At 41.4% G+C, this 19,516-nt stretch overlaps 1 protein-coding gene across 1 annotated transcript; it reads right to left on the bottom strand.

Moving 5' to 3' along the window:
* Positions 1-1,130: 1,130 nt before the first annotated feature.
* QRFPR (pyroglutamylated RFamide peptide receptor) lies at positions 1,131-15,083 on the bottom strand. Its single transcript, XM_005530902.2, has 6 exons — positions 14,427-15,083; positions 6,247-6,405; positions 5,606-5,667; positions 4,600-4,835; positions 4,205-4,302; positions 1,131-3,265 (listed from the first exon to the last, which is right to left on the bottom strand). The coding sequence occupies exons 1-6, from the start codon at positions 14,764-14,766 to the stop codon at positions 2,862-2,864; spliced, it is 1,299 nt and encodes a 432-aa protein (XP_005530959.1). The 5' UTR covers positions 14,767-15,083; the 3' UTR covers positions 1,131-2,861.
* Between the last annotated feature and the right edge of the window lie 4,433 nt (positions 15,084-19,516).

The raw sequence follows: 19,516 nt of genomic DNA, 5'->3' as shown, positions 1-19,516 counted from the left end.
CTTCTACTCACTGTTTTCCTTGTTAATGCTCTGGTATCAATCGAACAAGCTGACAAATCTGACACTTTTTCCTCATCCATTTCCAGAGTCTCTGTTCAGTTGAATTTGTCCTTTTAGGCTCCTGTCTTCATCAGCCTGTCAGTTCCTGGCATCATCTCACTGCAACCTAAAGGCTTAGCCCCTTGCAGCTGAGAATAAAAGAAGCTTATCATTAATTTTATCAAAGAAATTATAAGAAATTCATAACCAAGATAGTAAAAAACTTGAACAAACATTTCTCCTCAAAGAACACAATAGCTTTGATAAATATTCTCAGTTTAAGGAAATGAGTGTGGTTATTTTTTTCTGTTCTCTGATAAATTCATTAGCCAAGAATATGTTTGTATGCAGGTGAACTATGCAATTATGTTACTGAAAAATGGAAATAAGCACAGGCAGGCTGAGGGACAGCAGGGCTTTTCCTGGTTTGTAGCACTCACTTACAGCCACACACAGGGTACAAGCCACTGCAAGGGACAGGCTACCAGCCTGGACTCAAAACTGACACACCTCAACAGAACAACTGGTTTTGGTGGCTAAATCAAAGCTGAAGCTCTGACAGTTTTAAAAAACATGGGCAAAATCCAGGTGGTGCTTACAGCAATAATGGATCTTTAATTCCCTGCAGCCAGGACAAGATTGCCTGGCTTCAAGATAACTACCCTGTCAAAAATGCACAGATAATTTAATTAGCATTAAGAACAGTATGAGAACTGTCTTTTGTATTTTGGTTTATATTTAATCTAACCATAGTCCCACAAATCTGTGCTGAAACATTTATTACTTCTCTCCAACCAAGAGACTGGACTTCTCTTCCCTTTTCCCACCTCATTCTGTAAAGTCCTTTAAACCACAGCTCTCAGAATTACAGGAGCAGCTGGCACCTGTAACAGGACTGGAATTTAATCACTAAAGAGGCACAGATAAGCTCACATGAATCTTTAAACAAAGAGAGACTCAAAGTGACGTTTACAGCAGACATCCCCTAGTGCAAAACAGCACCAACAAAGCCATAAAGGAACTTTAATGAAAATTAATACTACAGCAGTTATTAATTGACACAGTTTTATGAGACAACAGAAGAAGCAGGTAAGACAAAACAAAAACATAAGATACTTGGACGTTTTGGTTAAATGCATGTTAAAATCTGTTGCTGAAATTAGCAGTGCAAATACATAAATAGCTTAAAATAAATTAGTTTTCAGGCACAGATTCTATCCGAACACATAGTTCTCACCATCAGGCAGTTAAAGTTTACATCTGCTGAGGAAAACTATGACAATAATCCATTAAGCTCTTAATTCCTGGCCCTCAGAACAAGTCAGGAACTTTCTGTCAGTGCACAGGAGTGTACCATATAGAATATAAAAAATATATATATGTAAATAAAGTGTGTCACAAACCCATTGCAATCTGCAGACATGAGAGAAGGAGCAGATTACTTCCAAATTATACAAGGACATTTTATCCTAAGTTTTCATTTACAATGAAGTGTAAAGTAGCAATGTGAAAGAATCTTGAGTTGACTGCCAAGGCAGCACCAAAGTCCCATAAGGTGAGGCAAGGGGTGACAAAAGAGAGCACTGACGTTTTACAGGCTCTTAAAAGACCCAATCTAACCTCAGCTGGAGTGGCAAATTCTGTACTTCAAGGCCTCGTTTATGGGATCAGATCCCAGTGCACCACTCCAGATCATACCTCTACCCAGTCCCACACTTGCAACCATACCTTTGCAATTTTGCAGTTTGGCCCACTGAGAGCAAAAACATTTAGAATTTACATGGATATCAACCCCACAATTTACTGTGAAGCCTAAAATAACAAAGCACTGGCCCAGTTCTCAGACAGCAATTAATCCCATTTCAAGATGATGGAGAGACAGAAAAATGCAAGCATGGCTTCAGAGCTTCTGGTCAAAAGACCACGATATTCCATTGAAAGCCTTATGTGAAGTCCAAACAGGCTCTGGATCAGGCCCTCATAACCCTCCAGAAAATGGTAACACCATCCTTTCAACCAGAGAGTCACATGTCCAAGCATGACTGGAAATCCAATTCAGTGCTCACTCTACAGACCAGACCTCCTGCATCTGCACTCTCCTGTACAGCACTTTTTCAGCTTCTCCATTTTCCAGCAGAACAATGCAGTTTGCAGAGCAGTACAATGGCATTTAAATTTGTACCCAAGAATTAACCTATAGAAACAGTACAGTAATTATGCATGCACTGTTAATTACTTATATGCTTCCTGTTAACAAAATCTGAACATGCATGCGATGTTTAAATCTTACATCTCTTCAGAGTCATGTTCTGGATAGCTCTCTCATATTCCCTTTCTTTTTTCTAAAAGAGAATTGCATCTCAGTCTCCATTATCTTTCCTGAACTCAGATCTAAAGCTCTCCTCTGTCCTCAAAGATGCAGAGAGCAGATCTTATAAGGTCAGCCCCATGTCAGACTTCCAAGTTGTCCCAAAAAAGGTGCACGTGCCCTCCATAGTTCCTGTCTTCTGTGTACAGTCCAGACACAGAATAAATGGAGCAAGCCACAGTTGTTTTGTTTACCTAAAGCACAGGGCAACCAAGCCCTAAATTAGGTCAGGAAGAAATTAATTTTTTCTCCTGAAAATCATACAGTAATGTTGTTTTCCAAAGTTTTACTCCTCATTATTATAAAATAAATTTTACATTTTCTCAGCCACTATCGCAACATTATCAGAGTCCATACATTTTCTCCCTTCATTTCAGCATGCAAAGTAGCAAACTCTTTTAACTCTTAAATGGCTTATTGAAAAGACTTCTCCATTCCCAAAACCCTTGTGATGCTACTGTCCATTTCCTACTGCAGAGTGCACAGTAAGCTCAGAGCTGAACAGGACCAGGTGCCTTTTCAAATTCCTTTTGGAAGCTGGCTGATCACAGAACTTGACCTCGATGTTGCCATCACTGAATGCCTCCCTCCTGCCTTCATCTGAATCCAGGGGATCTCTCTGAGATGCACTTGGCTTTTGCCTCCTCATGGTAATTCCCGAGTTCCCAACTTGCCTGCTTGGGGATGTGTTGTCTTTCACAATGCAGAAGCAGAGAGCAGACAGAAAATTTTTCTTGAAGTTCTCATTCATGAAAGCGTACACAATAGGGTTGCAAATAGAATTGAAGAACCCTATGATCTGGACAATTGCAAAGATCATTTTGATTGTCACATCATCATACTTCTCCTCAAAATTACCTGGAGAGGATAAAAGAAATATGCTGTAAGCACAGAATATCATAAATGCTTATTACTTTGCCTATTTCTATCCAGTTTGGCATTAAATGCTTTTGTTTAAAATCAATAAAAACCCATGCTGGAAGTTCTTAACATTAACAGTTGAGTTTCACCAACAAGATAAAATCAAGATCTATCACACAGTCCTGCTTTGTATGTAGGTAGCAACAGAATCAAATGTAAGAGAAAATTTCTGAGGCAAAAAAGCTGGCTGAACTATTGATTTATCTGCTACAATCTTATTTGTGATAGGAGACAAAGAAACAGCTCCTGCCTTTACAACTACTGAAATTTCCTCTTGTTCCTGCACACAGGCTGCTCCAGTGTCTATGGAGGAGGTGGGAGAAGAACAGTGGAAGACCCCAGAGAGTACAGCAAAGAGCAAAAAAGCCAACAAAACAAGCATTGAGAGCATTTCCAAGCCAGTTTTCAGTAAAGAGCACTGAAAAACTCCAGCTGGATTCATTGGTATCATCACTGTGATGGCCAGTATTTATATTTCCAATACGCCTACCTCAATAAAAGGGATGTTTCATTTTCAGTTGAACTCAAAACAGTTAAGTTAAATTAAATATAATTAAAAACTTCAAGAGGTTTTATGCTCAGAAATAACTTTTACCTTCCAGCCAAATACTTTTGACCTTTCAGCAAATGAGGGCAGCATAACAGACATGGTAGGAAAAAGAATTTACACAGAGATGCTCCCCCCTCTAATAGTCCTGTTTTCCTTAAGTCTTTCTTATAAGCAGGACATCAACATTTGCTAGCAGAAGGTATTCTAGACCTGAATGGTGTAGCATCATTAGCTTTTCACAACCTGAAGTTCCATTACCAAAAAAACCCAAAAAAACCCAAAAAAACCCCATAGACTTTATTCTATGAGATATGGCAGGTACTCACTGTATTCCATCATCATGTGAATCACATGGAAAGGAGCCCAACAGACTGCAAAGAGAAACACCACTGTCACCATCATAACAATTGCTCGCTTCTTCTTCCTGAAATTGCACCAAGAATTCCACACTGAATCACTGGGAACTAGCTGGCAGTTACATATCTCTCTTCAAGTTACATCTGTGACTGTGTTCTGATGGCTGCAGATGCAAATAAAACCCTCAAGGAATGCATCATATAAATCTAGCACTTTATTGCTCTTTTTTGGGACAGTAGAGGACTTTGCAGCATGACATTAGCATGTCTTGCAAGGCATTTTCAACTCTATTCAAGAGGAATAAAAAAATCAGGAAAAAAAGCTTTCTAGAAGTCAAAGTTCCAAGTGCATTTTGCTTACAAACCTTGATATTTTAGACATTTCGCTCCCATGAATGGTTTGAAGAACTGAAGCGTCTCCCACTCGTTTCTTAATCCAGAGTTCATAGCCAATTTTAGTGTACAATAAAAGCATCAGCATCAGTGGAAGAAGGAAGAGTATAACAAGAATGAAGGTTGTATAGATCTTCTGATAAATGGGACTGGCCCATTCTTCCAAGCAACAAACATGCACTTTTTCATATAGAAAGTCATATTTAACCTGTAACAAATGCAAAGAAGATGAACACTAAGGCGTTTATCCCAAGTGAAAAACCCAAGCACATTCAGATATTAATTTCTCTTCATGGAACAACCAAAATTCAACAGATTTTTCAAGGAGACAAAATTCCTTCAAGCACTTTTCCACATCAAGTGCTGGGTTTGATCTGAATTGACAAAGAGAGGCCGGGAGATGCTCTGATTTGCCCTTCAAAGGAGACCTTGGCTACACACCTTGTAAGTAAAGATGGATGTAGAGAAACCTTACACGTTAGCCACCTTAAAAAAAAAGAAAATTATTAACATTCAGACTCACAAGCAGCAGATTCTGACAAGCCTCCTGCTTAACCTCCACACAAGTGTGGTAGCTCATCAAATATAATGAGCAGCTAATTAATTTTAAACTAAGCACAGTTCTCCCAGATCTTGGGGAACACTATATGTCATCCTGAAACAGCAATCTAAGCCCTCTATTGCTGTGTGCCAGTGCACCTATAAACCAAAAGAAAGCCACAGTGGAAGTCACAGATGTAATTACTGTTCTTTGACATAATTAGGGAGAGTAGGCGTGACTAGTCCTTGTTGGTATTCCTTCTTCCAGTGCATATAAATTCTAATCCTAAGCCTTTCACAGGCTGGCACACAGAACCAAAGGTCCACCTCCCTTATCACCCTCTAATTTCACAGAGTTGATTCAATTTCACCTAAAGGTACAAGAAGATCCAGCAAGGACTGAGTTTAATAAGCAAATCCCCATTTGACCTAACCTACCTCAAGCCGTTGCACGTACCACATGGGCGACCCAACGATAAGAGCCAGCAACCACACTACACCTGTAAAAAAATACATTTTTTAATAATTTGTCCAACAAGCAGGATTTGGTATGAACAGTTCAACAGCTTTGAAAAGTCAGGCAAGGCAGAAAATTGTAGCAAAGAACAAAGTTTTCTATGAGGTATATATCAGTCAACATTCACATCAATAACAACATGTTCTTTTGACATCAGTTTTCTGTCTCTTGAACTACCTCCATTTATTGCTATTCCACAGGAAAAGCCACTTAATCTGCATAAGGAGCATGAAGTAAATCTCTTTGTGTAACAAAAGAAGGACCATTTCCCTTTGACATTGCTTAAGCAGCACTTGTACATTTTAAACCTTTCTTGAAAAAAGAAAAAAGAATGGCTGCTAAAGGCTTATCTTTGTTAAGTACATTTTTGACTTCAAATGCTAAATACCTTGTTAGAGTTTTGGCTAGTAAATACTTTACTTGTAGGCACTATCCTTGAGCTATTTTATAAAGGTCAATTAACTCTGAATCACTGGTCATATCAGTGCCTTCTCTTATGCCATGCCACCTACGCTGAAGATCATTTCTCACACACAATTACTGGAGATGCTTAAAACCTTACCAAGCATTGTGAAAGCTCTTTTATTGGTGTACTGCCACTTCATTTTTAGGGGATGCACAATTCCCTGGTGTCTTTCCACAGCAATGCAGGTCATTGTAAGAATCTCAGTTACAATAGCAGTGGACTGAACAAACGGCACCATCTTGCAAGCGAAGGCACCTGCAATAATCACAAAGTAAGGCATGCAACAGCTATTAACACTGGACTCCACTACTAAAAATAACAGACCAAGATTCTTAGATTTATGGTAACATCTAAACTGCTAAGTCACCTATTTAAGCCATTTGTCAAATGCAGCTCTCTCTCCACAGCCATTCTTTATTGTACACATCTGCAAAGCCAGGATTTCTAAGGACATATTCACTTGCTCTGTTAACAGTCTGAAACTCCTATTTCACTTCTGCCCAAGTCTTCCATCATCTGTTTTCAAACATGTCAAGTTACAGAGACATTTATTATTTTTTCAGAGACATCTCTTATTTTTTCATTTTGGCAGCTTACTCTCCAGTTGATGAAGGTCTGAGTGTTACCTGTTTACAAGTTTCCTTTTTCTGCTGTTGCTATCACATTCCTTAAGCTCTTTTAGGTATCACTCTATCTGTACACTTTGGCATTTAATGCATCGTCCTGTCAAGTGAGATGTATAGAGGAGGAGGCCTAAGAGGAAAAATTCAACCTCGCCATCATCCTTCTCTTCTCCAAATCTCCCCCTCTGCTGATTATCAAATTATGTTAGTGCCCCTGTCCAAATCAAATGCAATTTCCTGCCTGCATTTTCTAAGTAATACAGTTTCCTATTGTGTATATGCAACTTCAAGTTTTGTTGCTGTAACAGCTTTCCAAAGTCCACATTCAATTCTTAACATTACTCATTCTCCATTATCCATTCTCCAGCCCTAGCCATCTTAGAAAGAGGTATAAATTATTCTGCAAAAAAACCTTACCTTAATGCCCTTCCCAGTCTTCTTCTCATTTACCCATTTTCTGACCTGAGATAATTTTCTCTGTTCATATTTCCACAGTTCCCTCACACTCTTACAGTTCAGTATCAGCTACTCATTTCAGCAACAGACAGGGTTATTTTTCTTACTCGACCATTATTTTTACCTTACTCAGATATAATCCATCAATTCAAAACAGCCTAAGAACCATCTGATCCAATTTTCAGTTAAGCTTTAAGATGCTGCAGACACCTTAAGCAGAAACAGCACAGAAAACAGACAAAAAACAAACTCTGGAAACAATCCTACCTTTCATGAAGGGAACAAGGAACAGAGAAACTTCTACTTGCTAGGCCAAGCTAAAAGCCACTCCAGCTTATAAGATGCAACTGGTTTGCTACTGGTCTTACCAATTCTAGTTGCCAAAAAATCCCTTTTTCTGTGTCTCCACAAAGGGAAGGAGAGGACAAGCAGCAATGGGTGAAAATCAAGCACCTTTCAAGCACATACTCAACACCAGCAACACGGTGCATGTGCACACAGACGTGGCTTGAACCAGAATAAAACCATACCATGCAGCCCAGTTTCAAGCTCCTTGAATGAAATCTTAGTGTGGCCAGTAGGAACTGCGTGGCTGAGTTGAGCTGCAAGCCTGTTTTTCACCTGGTATGTATTTTTCTAGTGCATCAGGAAGAGCAAGGCAAGACATCCTCACATCCCTGTATCAACTGCAGTTTATAAAATAAAATTCCCCCTGCTTCCTCCTTGACTTCAGTAATGCATTAAGGAAACACCTCATGAAACACAGCCAATATTTTAGCAACTCAGATCTCATCAGTTTCTGACTACACCCAGTACAGAAAGTGCTGTACATACAACACCAGACCCACTCTGTCAAATTCACATCCTTCACCCAGTGGGATTAAACTTCTGTTGGGAGATAAAACCAAAAGCAAGCCCAAATCCTACCTACTCTGCACTTGGCGAACAGTGAATGTGACCAAAGAGTTGGTTTTAATTTTTTGCTTCACTAAGTTAGAAGGCACTCCTGCTACAAATAACAAACAGAAAAGCAAAACTTGTTAATGAAATGTTTAAGCTCCTGTTGAAAATGAGGACATGAGTTCAAGTCCGTATGCTGCCACTGGGGGAAAATGGAAAAAAAGCAAACAAACAAAAAACCCCAAAACTTATAAAAACAACCCAAACTTTCACCATAGGCTATTTCTGACAGTTTGAAAAAGGCCAAACTTAAATTAAGTCCACTTGAACTACACTTGCCTTACAAAGATTTATTTTCCTATAATGCACTACTCTACTGAAGCCCTAGCACTCAGGGATGCAAAGGAAGTATCACTGTTACTCAAAGAACAAAATGAGAAAAGACTTTCACCATCAGTCTGGTGGAATTTCCAGCTGGCACCCAATTATTCAAAGAACAAAGAGAATTCCCCCAACTACATATTCCACATTTGGGAGAGAACTCCCATTTGTTTTTTTACATTTTTTTAATAGATATCTTCTCATTTTCTCCCAAGTAACCACACTGTCAAGGAGCAGAGACTACCACTCACTACGCCTTTAGATCAGCTCCCAGGAGAAAAGGCTTCAAAAACCCTCTACTTCAACTTTTTGAAGACAAACAAACAAAAAGTAAGCACTTATGCTACATAAAAGTAGCTAAAAATAAAAGTCTACATAATGCCTGCAGGTTGAGCCTACTGAGCTGGACAAGGAGTGACATCAGCACTTCCAAGAAATGGCAAGTGAAAGGATATTTTCCATTAGACACAGCAGGCTGGAACAGAAACACCTTCTCTGAGGCACACAGCACACACTTTGTGGATTTGAAGGCCACAACAAAACAGCCACAAGGTTTTTTTACAAGCAACGAACACCATGACATTTTCAAATGAATAATAGGTAAAAGCTACTCACAAAGCATATGTGTACCAAAAGTAAAAACAGAACAAAATTCAGCTTCCCTGAAAATTTTGATGCCACCACTTAGAGGGTCTCTGAGTATTAGTGTTATTAACAATAACAGTAACACTTCAGGGCTCTTGTGCTTGCCCTGAATTGTCACTCACTACACAAATGCTTCCCACTTTCTGAAATCAGAGACCCTCAAGTGCCTTCAAATTCAAACCTCCATCAACATTGAGAGACTGCTGGCAAGGAAGTCAACTCTCCTTCACAAAAGTATTTAAAACAGATTTGCTTGGGTGAAAAAGGGAAAGAAATAAACTGTTTAGAATGTCAGGGCCAACAGAAGACTTCAATGGAATCAACGGCCAATTTCAATGGAATTCTGACATCAACACACCTGAGATCCAGCTCCACCATCTGTGTTTGAATGGGATTTAATCCTGAGATACAAGGAGTCCTTGTACTGGGCAGAATAGTGAATGATTTTCACATCAAGCCTCTTCTTAGTTTTATTTTATTTATTTTGTGGGGTTTTTTTAGTTTTCAGTTGGTTTTTTTTTTTATAAAATACAGCGGCCATTCCCAACTGCTTGGATAATTACTAAGAACTTTCTCCAGATCTTTCAATGCTTTAAATTATATAACTTATGTTTTCAAACTACAAACATCAACAGGCCTTTACCCATGGAAAATTAAATTTACTGTTAAAACAAGGTGATTATTTCAGAATAATACATGAACCTTTCACTTAATATTTAATCCATTTGTGTAGAACAAACTTGACCTGCAGCAAGGAGAAATTGATACAACCCCATTCTAATGTGTCTGTTAGTTCAAAGTCCCTTACAGAAAAACTGAGAAAAAAGTGCCAACATTTTACTACAAGGAAGACATGGTAAGTTTTGAGGAAAAAATATTAATTATGCTACTACACTGTAGTAAATACAGTGAAATTAAAATGAGACAGGCAAAGAACCAGCTGTGTCAAACACATACATTAAAACCATTTCAAGCGAATTTTCACATTTGTGTTCAGACTTAATGCAGAGTAACAGATAATTTTAAAGGAATATACTAGCTTAAACCTTTGTTATAATCCAGCTGGTAAAAATGTGGCTGTTTGGAACGTGGTTTGGTGATTATATGACTAACAAACAAACACAAAGAACAAAAGTCCTCTTTAGTGAGGTTCAGTCAAGGTTATTGAAATCTCACTCCATAGGTTTTCCAGTGCTGGGTTAAAGCCTAAAGTGCTGGGATCACCTAAAAATCACTGGAATTGTGGTAATTTCTGCACTGGTGGCAGTACAGGAAAGTGTTGACTCTTCTGAATAGTTTAAATAATGGTAACACTTTAATTAATATCTTAGTTATGTACCAGAATGTTTAAACTTCCACAGTGTTAGGCTTTCAGAGAATACTTCCAACAGACTGGCAGTCAAGACAGCTCTGCAGCATCTAATACTGACCACTTTCAACTGGGAAAGAAAATCATTTGCAGCAGAACACTGGGAGTGAAAATAACTAATTGCTTCTCTTTTTCAAGAGGCTGCAAGTATTCCTTATTCACTGCTTGCTAAAAACTGCATAGATTATTCAAGCAATGAACAGTTTTCCCAATAATAACATATTCAGAGACTGCAACTATAAATTGCATTCCCTTAAGCAATGTTTTATTCCTTTTATCGGACATTGTGCCTGGAACTGTGATTTAGTCATTTCAAATATCACTTTTTCATCAGGGTAACAAAAGTAAAAGCCTGAAACGATTCTCTGATAAAAGTAAAATTGCTCCTTCCTCTGGTAAAATGCTATTGATCAAGCCCTTGCACTGGAATTTCTATCACAGCTGGTAATGAGCTCTCTCCACCTCACTTGAAGCAAGCAAGTTGATTCTCCTCACATTTTGTAACTTGGAGCAGTACACATCACTCTTCATCACACAGATGATATCCCTAAGGGTGTTGCATACCCGGGCATGCTTTACATCAGCTCTCGGTATAGATGCAAGATCCAGCTCTCATCCCTCAGCAAGGAATGTTTGTGTTCTCACACACCTAAGTTCTAAAAGGTAACAACACACTGCTTGACACAAACAGCACCTTAAAGGCTCAGCTGGGTAGAAGGTTTGATTTTTCACCAAGCCTTTAGAGAAGAGGAAGCTGTCACATCGAGAGGCAGCATACAGAAGACCCACCCCTCTCCTGAGTGGCAGCTGGAGGCCAGATAAGATACACGAGGGCACCTCAGTATTCAGGAGTGCGTCAGATAACTCACTGCTCTCAAAGTGACAGGGAAAAGTCACCCTCTGACACCTGTCTTGAGAATACCCATTCCAACTGATAAGATGCAGAATTCACAAGAATGTAGCACAGTGCTGGCTGTGTTTTAAGCTCAAGTTGTGCCCTTATCTTTCTCCAGGGCTGTTACATTACACAACATTAAATTAATCCTCTCGTCACCCCAGGCAGCTCTGTAGAGACAACACTCGGCTAACTAAGCAGTGTCAGGAAACAAAGCAACTGTTGTAATATTTGACTCAGAGATAAAAGCCCAAATTTATCTTTAATAGTGCTGTCATCAGTATGACAGGACCACTGCTGCTGCCTCACACCTAGGACTACATGAGAGCAAGTCCTCAACTGCTTCAGCTTGCACCAAGACACACTGCTGCTGTATGCATCTATTTACTGCCACTTGAGTTCCCATTTCGCCCTTCTTATCAATAAATATGATCCCAGAGACCATTTATGACAAAGCAACAATCTTCATTTTCTTCTGCATTACAGAGAGGTGAGCGTGCTGGGTTTTCATTCCAAGCTCCCCTAGAAATCACAGCCATTTCAGCTGCAAAGTTTAAATTTGGAATTAAATCATATACTTGTCACTATTACACTCACACAGCTACACAGATTCTTAAAGAGATCAGAGAATCAGAAGCAGGACCAATTCAAACCTAATTTTTAGTCAATATGGTGCTGCTTCCAGTTGCTACCCATATAGAATTAAAGGGTCTGTGTTAATGCTGCTCCATCATCAGGCAAAGTGAGGCACACCGAGATTTTTAACTGCAGGTGAAGTTAAGAGTGTATTATAATAAATATAATATATTAAAGACCACAGAAGAAGTCACAGCTTCAGTTACTCTGAAACTGTGGCTGTTCTTTTGTTTGCATTACAGTGTCTGCAGCTCCCTCTTCCCCTCTCCCATTCTTCTGTGGGTTTCTGAAGGGAAGAAACACAAACACACATATACAAAATGTGTATAAAGACACAGTTCTAAATTAAAGCCAAGTACAAAACATACACATCTCAGTTTACACCGCCTAATACAGATGCTTGTTTTAGTGATGCAAGTAAATCAAGATATGAAGTGACTAAAGGCTCAGAATCCCCAATAAATTTCTAGCATCAAGTGTCTCAGGATGTGCCACTTTGTCCACCAAGGATATACCACAAGTCAAATCACCTTTTTTATAACAGAGTTGGATCTTGCACTACTCAGTGATGTTGCATTACAGTGGGTGACAACAAGGTTTTTTTCAGACGCCAAAATGAAAGCCTAAACGCAAATTAAACCAGTTAAGCCAGCAAGGAAAAGACTCCTCCAGGACTGGCAGGCTGTGATTTGCAGTACAACTGTAACCACCACTCACGCTTCACCATGTAAGCATCAGGAACCAGACAGCCTTGTGATACCATCAGTTCAGACATTTGTTTTCCTCAATTTTACTTCACACCCTCCACCCCCCAGAGTAAAGGGTTAACACCCATCAATGATATTATGTACTCCCAACACTGTGTCAGATCAAGGTAATGATCTCACCAAATCAGAAGACCTACGGATTCACTTGTACTGAAAATGCTCCAGCACAGCAAAGAGGGCAGGCAAAAAATACAGTAATCCCCAGAGAACAGTGTACTTTAGCTACCCAAATACTGAATACCTGAGGAGATTTGTTGTAACTGCACAAGACCTTTTAACATTCACTACCTCTACATTTTTGTCAGCCACCCTCAATAACAGAGTGTAAATAAAGACATACATTTTCCCCACACTGTTCCATATGCCCATGCCCTATCTCCTGTAATTCACCCCACATGGAGGCTTCAGTTGATTCTAATCAGGTGTTTGGTCAAGCTGACAGATCAGAGCCTTCCTTAGGAGAGAGAACTACAAAGGTTATCTTCGGCAAAACAGCTCATAAGAAAACAGCACAGCTGTCCTTACTAGCAGTAGTCCCGGGAGCTTTGGATTCATCACTTCTCACTGAAGTTTCTGTAATAAAGCCCATTTCTCACATGTGCTCCAAGTCTCCTCTGACCTGTCAATTCCCACCCAGCATTCTTGTTTGTAAGAAGTTCTGGAATTCATGTTCTGACAATAACCTTCACTGTCTCCAAACAACAGAAAGACAGTAAGCCTTGGAAACTGAAACATAAATGTGTCACTTCATCAACATCTTTCCTGATCATTCTGAAATATTCTGAAAAATATTTCAATTTGTGGTTGTACAAGATGTTGTTTGCTACTTGCCACAAAACCATCCCTTTTATTTTTCCACTTATAGTTGTCAAGCACTGTTTTAAGAACAAAAAAAGGGAAGATAAATACCATATGCAGTTCTACTGCACCTGTTTCTGCTTACTCTTTACCAGCTGGAAATGGGATGCATAGAAAAGGGGTGGGGCGGAAATTCCTTCTTTCTACGCATCAAGGAAGCTTTGCCAAAAGGTTGTTCACATCAACAGGAATACAGCATAGCTCCCAAGAAAACAAGAATTTAAAAAAAAATTTAAAAGATGCATTATTTCAGCATAAATTCTAAATATTTTCTCAGTCACCTGTTCCTCTACAGATATTATTTTCCTCACAAAAGGTTAAGGAGGTCTGTCTCCGAACAGACAGCTGTCGGAGGAACTTAAGCTGTATGAAGACTGATATCTCATTTGCCAGACATATTTCATTAACTAGCGAGAAAACAAAAAAAAAACAAAAAAAAAACAAAAAAAAGGAAAAAGTAGTACGGCAAGACTTCCTGGCCAGCTCCACACAACGAACCGCTTCCCACACGCACACAGCAACTTTTAAGGAATACAAGCCGGAAAGCGCACTGGGTTATTTTAAGAGAACCTGAGGGAGGGATGGAGAGGGCATCCCTCGCAGGGGACGGGAAGGGTTAGGTTCCCTCACTGAGGGCAGGAAGGCTCCCTCAGAGACGGGGGGAACGAAGGTCTCGGCGGCGGCGCTGCCCTTCATCGTCCTGCCCGCTGCCCCCCGCTGCAGCCCGGCCCGACCCCGGCACTCACCGCCGAGCCAGTTGGAGGAGATGTTCTGCAGCATGGTAAAGGGCACGCAGAAGAAGGCGATGAGGAGGTCGCTGAGCGCCAGGGAACAGATGAAGATGTTGGTGACGGTCCTCATGGCTTTGCTGCGGGTCACTACGTAGAGCACCAGGCAGTTGCCGAAGAGCGCCAGGACGAAGATGAGAACGCAGATGAGGACGAAGGCCACCTTGGTGCGCCCCGGCAGCTCCGGGATGTACACCAGAGGCTGCAGCCCGTAGAGAGCAATGAACTGCTCCCGCGTCACGTTGTTGTCCCGCAGGAGCTGCGCGAACTGCTCCGGGGTGATGTTCAGGGACTGCATGGCGCCCGCTCGGGGACCGACACCTCACACTCCCCCTCAACCTCCTCAACGCCGCCACCCGCGCCTCGCCATGGCCGGACCACTGTGCCTCCGGGTCGGACCCCGCGGTGCGGCGGCGGCGAAGAGAGCGCGTAGAGCCGGGAGCAGCCCGCGGGCGAAGGCGGAGAAGAGAGCGCGTCGAGCCGGGAGCAGCCCGCCGTGCGGCCACGGAGGGCGGCAGCCAATCAGCGCCGGGCGCGCGCCCGCTCCCCCCGCCCCAGAGCGGCGGAGCGGGATGGGCGCGAAGCGGCTCCTGTGTGGAAGGGGCGCGCGGGGACTCCCCTCAGACCTCCCTCCCCCCCCACCCCCGCCTCACAGCGCCGCTGCTCCCTCACAACCCCTCACAGCTCTGGGAACCCCGCTCACAAACCCTCACAGCTCCGGGAACGCTCCTCACAGCGCGCTGCTCTCTCACAACCCCTGACAGCTCTGGGAACCCCTCAGAGGTGCCCCTCAGAGCTCTGGGACCCTCCCTTCCCTCACAGCTCCAGGGCATCCTCACAGGCTCCTCTCACCGATCCTCACACAGCTGTCCCCTCACCGTGCTGGGTCCCCCAACCTCCCACTGCATTGGGACCCCCTCATAGCTGCCCTTCACATCGCTGCCCTACCTCACAGCATTGCACATCACTCACTGGTGATGCTCAGGCTCGAAATGCCCAAGGTGGGTGCTGAAACTCCCAAACCAACCTCTCCTCACTTTGGGATCAGGCTGAGAGGGAAAAGAAAGAGACGATGCTGTGGGGAACACGGCCTCCTGCGTGAGGGGAGGCTCATACCACCCACAGCAGGTCAGACTGCCGCTGGTTCATGCCCAGCCCAAACCAGACAGCACAGGGATTTTATCTGCCTTTCCAGCTCCTTTGGTGCCAATGCCACTACAGGCCCTCCCCAAAGTTCAAACAGAAAAGTGGTTTTCTGAACTTCACTGAGAGGACCAGAGACTCCTGGAGACCCCTTTCCCAGCAGTACAACCACCACTCTTGCCAGAGGGGATGTGACCGAATTCCATCCCCCACAACCTGGCTGGCGAGGCTACTCAGGTAAGGTCATGGAGGCTACTGAGGTGAACTACTTTTGCACTGTCTGCAAAAACAATGCCTCTGCAGTTTAAATATGGGTAATAATGACAGTTAAGGTCTAACAGAGGGACCAAGTTGAAAATATGCATTGATTTCTTTTCCAGCCTAATATAACTTGCCCAGTACGGCTATCTCACTAGCACAGGTAATATTCCCTTTGTATCATATACAATGTATACATTGATACTATAAAACAACGTGCTTTAATCAGTTCCACAAGAAATTACCAAAATATATCCAGAGAAGGCAATAACAATACAGAAGCCTGTTCTGGCAACACTTCCCACTCCCACAGAGATAGATGTTCCATAGGGAAACCACATCACCAGGAAGAATGCTGCAAAATCAGATTTTGTGTAGAACAAATGCTCCATGCCCTGGGTACGTCACTTTACCTGTATAAGGGAACTCTAGAAAAGAGTGAAGAAAAGTCTAGCAAAAGATGTGTTTTTATAGAGTTTCTGGCTTGCCAAGGGAAATTGGAGAAGGAAGAGTTCATCACCAATTCCTTTTCAGCAGAATAAATATGCTCAACAAGACCAAAGATATCTTGTGTCATCCTTGAAAAAGAAAAAAAAAACAACTTGTGTTAAGTGGAAATCAGTGGGGAGAAGTTCCAATGCCTGCACTAACTTGTGCTGCTTCTGTCCTCCAGGTGTTGACAACCCTCTCTTAAGGTGCAGGTCCATGGCAAAGACTGTGCTTATTATCCCATGGTGAGAGGAGGTGTCACTTTTCTTTGGTGCAGCATAGCCGTGCGTTTCTCACTTGAGACCAATGTCATCAGGCTCCCTCTCTGACAGGCTTTCTAAGCCTTGTTCTGGAAGGCAGATACTCATCAGACTGACTTAGATGCTGACAGCCCCTTTCACATTCCCTTAGGCCTGGCCTTGTTGGCTAGAGAACTCAGTCTTTTATCCCCATCATGATCCTGCTGAGCTTATGCTCCGTATCACTCAGACAGATTTCTTTGGAAGTCAGTTTTCCCAGCACCTTCCCTTGAACTATCCACTATTAACCACAGCAGGTACGGCCTGAAGCCACCTTCATGTCCTCTGTTCACACATCCTCTCCTGTACCTCTGTTTCTTTTCCCTCTTCCCCCTCCACTTTGTGCTGGTAACAGAAACCTCATTTAGGAGCTCTACTATTAGAAACAGGCCAGATGTGTTTCAGCAGATTTCATTCCTATCACAGATAAAGTGCCAATGCAGGAGGCCATTCTGTCATCGTGGACTGCTGTGTTGCATTGCTCGCTGTAAAATGCATCCAAGTGTATCAGGAACAAATAAATGGGAATAAGCCCTCACCTAAATACTGCAGATATAATCTGGGTTTATGGTTAGCATGGATATTTGTTTTTTCATATATCTTCATTTTATTACTGTGATTGCTCATTACAAGTAATCAAACAGCATTAAAAATGAACAACATCTGAGTGGCTATTCCACAGAATATAAACAAATTTTGAAGCTGTAGGCATTTGAACAGTGCCATTGCATCTAGTGCAGATTTAGCTGGGTTTTTTACATGCAAAGAAAGGCAGATCATTTTAAAAACAACTTTTCTTGTTAATACTTACCTACATGGAGAAGACAAATGTAGGATTTACAGAAACTTTCATTTTTCTTTGAGCATTATCCATCCTTTTAGCTGAAACAATAAAAGCAGAGACATCATATAGGTTGTAGGGCAAATCATTAGTAACTGTGTTTCTCAGCTCCTTGACTTGGATGAAATTGTATTTGGGGTTAAAAGGGTTGAGTTACAAAAGGTGACCTCATCTCAAACCTGTAGAAATTACTGAAATGACTTCTCTGCTTCCCTGGGCTACAAAATAATTGGCAGGTAGTGAAAAGTGTTTACTCCTCAGCGCAGCACCTTGTGTTCTGCCTTTATCCTGCACCCCACTGCTCCAGCTCCTGCTGCTTCCTGCAGCCAACAAAGCAGAGCTGTGTGGGGCTGCCCTGACTCTTCCCACACGGTGAAATCACCAGCCAGGTAAACTTTTGCTTTGGCTAGAACTGGAAAGTGAAGCTGAGCAAGTATCCTTAAGCAAAAAGGCATGAAACTGCTTTGTCAAATGAAAGGAGTTCTTTTTCCTTAATTGACATTCCTAATTCAAAGATTTAAGCAACTTCCCTGTTGCCTTGCTCACCAAAATATGTACACACTCGCCCACCTTGCTTTATCCTGCATGACTGCTTTCAGATTTTGATGATGATTTTTCCCAATTCTTATCGGCAACCTCCAAAATGCACTCCTGGTACCACTGAAGTCTTTGGAGTTCCAATATTTGCATCAAACTGAGATGGCTCATGCCCTCGTATAATCTTTGCAATATTAAATTCATCTCTGCTCTAAGTTTTGGGAACCTATAGCGTGCTGTTAAAAAAAAACCAAAAAAAAACAACAAACCTATTAGTAGCCTGTACATAATAATAATAAATTACAAGGAACCATTCTGCTCCTTTGACAATTAATTATTAAACTGATGCATTTGCAAATATAAAGCAGGGTTTGAAAAAGCCCAAAATCATGTAGTAAATAATTGATTACATGGAAACAATGCATTTCTCATTATTCTTAACTGAAAAATAATTAAGCCTCCTACTAATTAAGTGGCTAGAAATATTTTACTTCTGTGTCTAGAATCCCAGTGGAAAAAACTTGCAACTTGAACACAGATCAAAAATTGTGTAATTCTCCTTTGGCTTCTGAAGGATTGTATATTCTTTGATCACAAACAGACAGGCTGATAAGCACAGAAAGTTGTGAAATGTGTGTTGTACCAGACTGCACTCCTGTCAAAACCACTCATTGCTTCTTGCCACCATATGCTTATTTGTTTTTTGCCAACATGATTTATCTGCATGACGCTTCCTTCTCATTCGAAAGAGACAGTGGATTTTCTGCAGGCTGAGAGATCCTGTTAGTCAGTGAGCAACCTTTTCTCTCACTGAGAGGAAAGAAGCTGTACTTGCACTCCGTTTCCCTTCTAACTGCACACAAACAGATCCACGTCTGGCAGCTGTGAAAAAAGGGACGACAACAAAGAATGTGCCTTCATAGTTTTGCGTAAGTTTTGACAACTGAGCATGAAGTTTGTAGAAACTGTGAACAGCAGACATTTGGAACACTGAAAAAGCACATACTTGCTGTATAATCCTAAACCAGAAATTTTAAAACACCTTTTTTCCCCCTTCTAAATCTCTACTCATGTGATCTACTACCAGTTCAGGCAAAAGAGATGGCAAAACTAACAAAGAATCTCTTTCCTCCTCCTCTTTCATTCCCTGGAAATACTTTGGAAGAGACAATTCAGATCCATGTCACCAACTTTTAAACAGCCACTGCAATTTATGATTAGTTAACCTTCCTGGCCTTGGATCATTTTGGTAGATACATTGGGGATGAACTCCCCTCTAATCCAGATCAGTACCACAGCTTTTGGGATGAATCTTTAAAGCAATGGAACAGCTTACCATCATCATTAGGTAATTTTAGATTAGGTCAGAAATGGAGTGGTTCTTAAAACAGCCTCTGAGATAAATTTAGATAAAGCATTTGCTGTTGTTGAGAATATATGTTTGGAGAGAGCACTGAGGCTAAAACTTCAGCTTTAGATTT

The sequence above is a fragment of the Pseudopodoces humilis genome, chromosome 6 (assembly GCF_049639895.1).
Source record: "Pseudopodoces humilis isolate 2021_Gansu_Grassland_sample_001 chromosome 6, ASM4963989v1, whole genome shotgun sequence".
Taxonomy (NCBI): Eukaryota; Metazoa; Chordata; class Aves; order Passeriformes; family Paridae; genus Pseudopodoces; species Pseudopodoces humilis.
The sequence above is the reverse complement of the archived record's forward strand: the minus strand, read 5'-3'. Positions and strand labels throughout refer to the sequence as shown.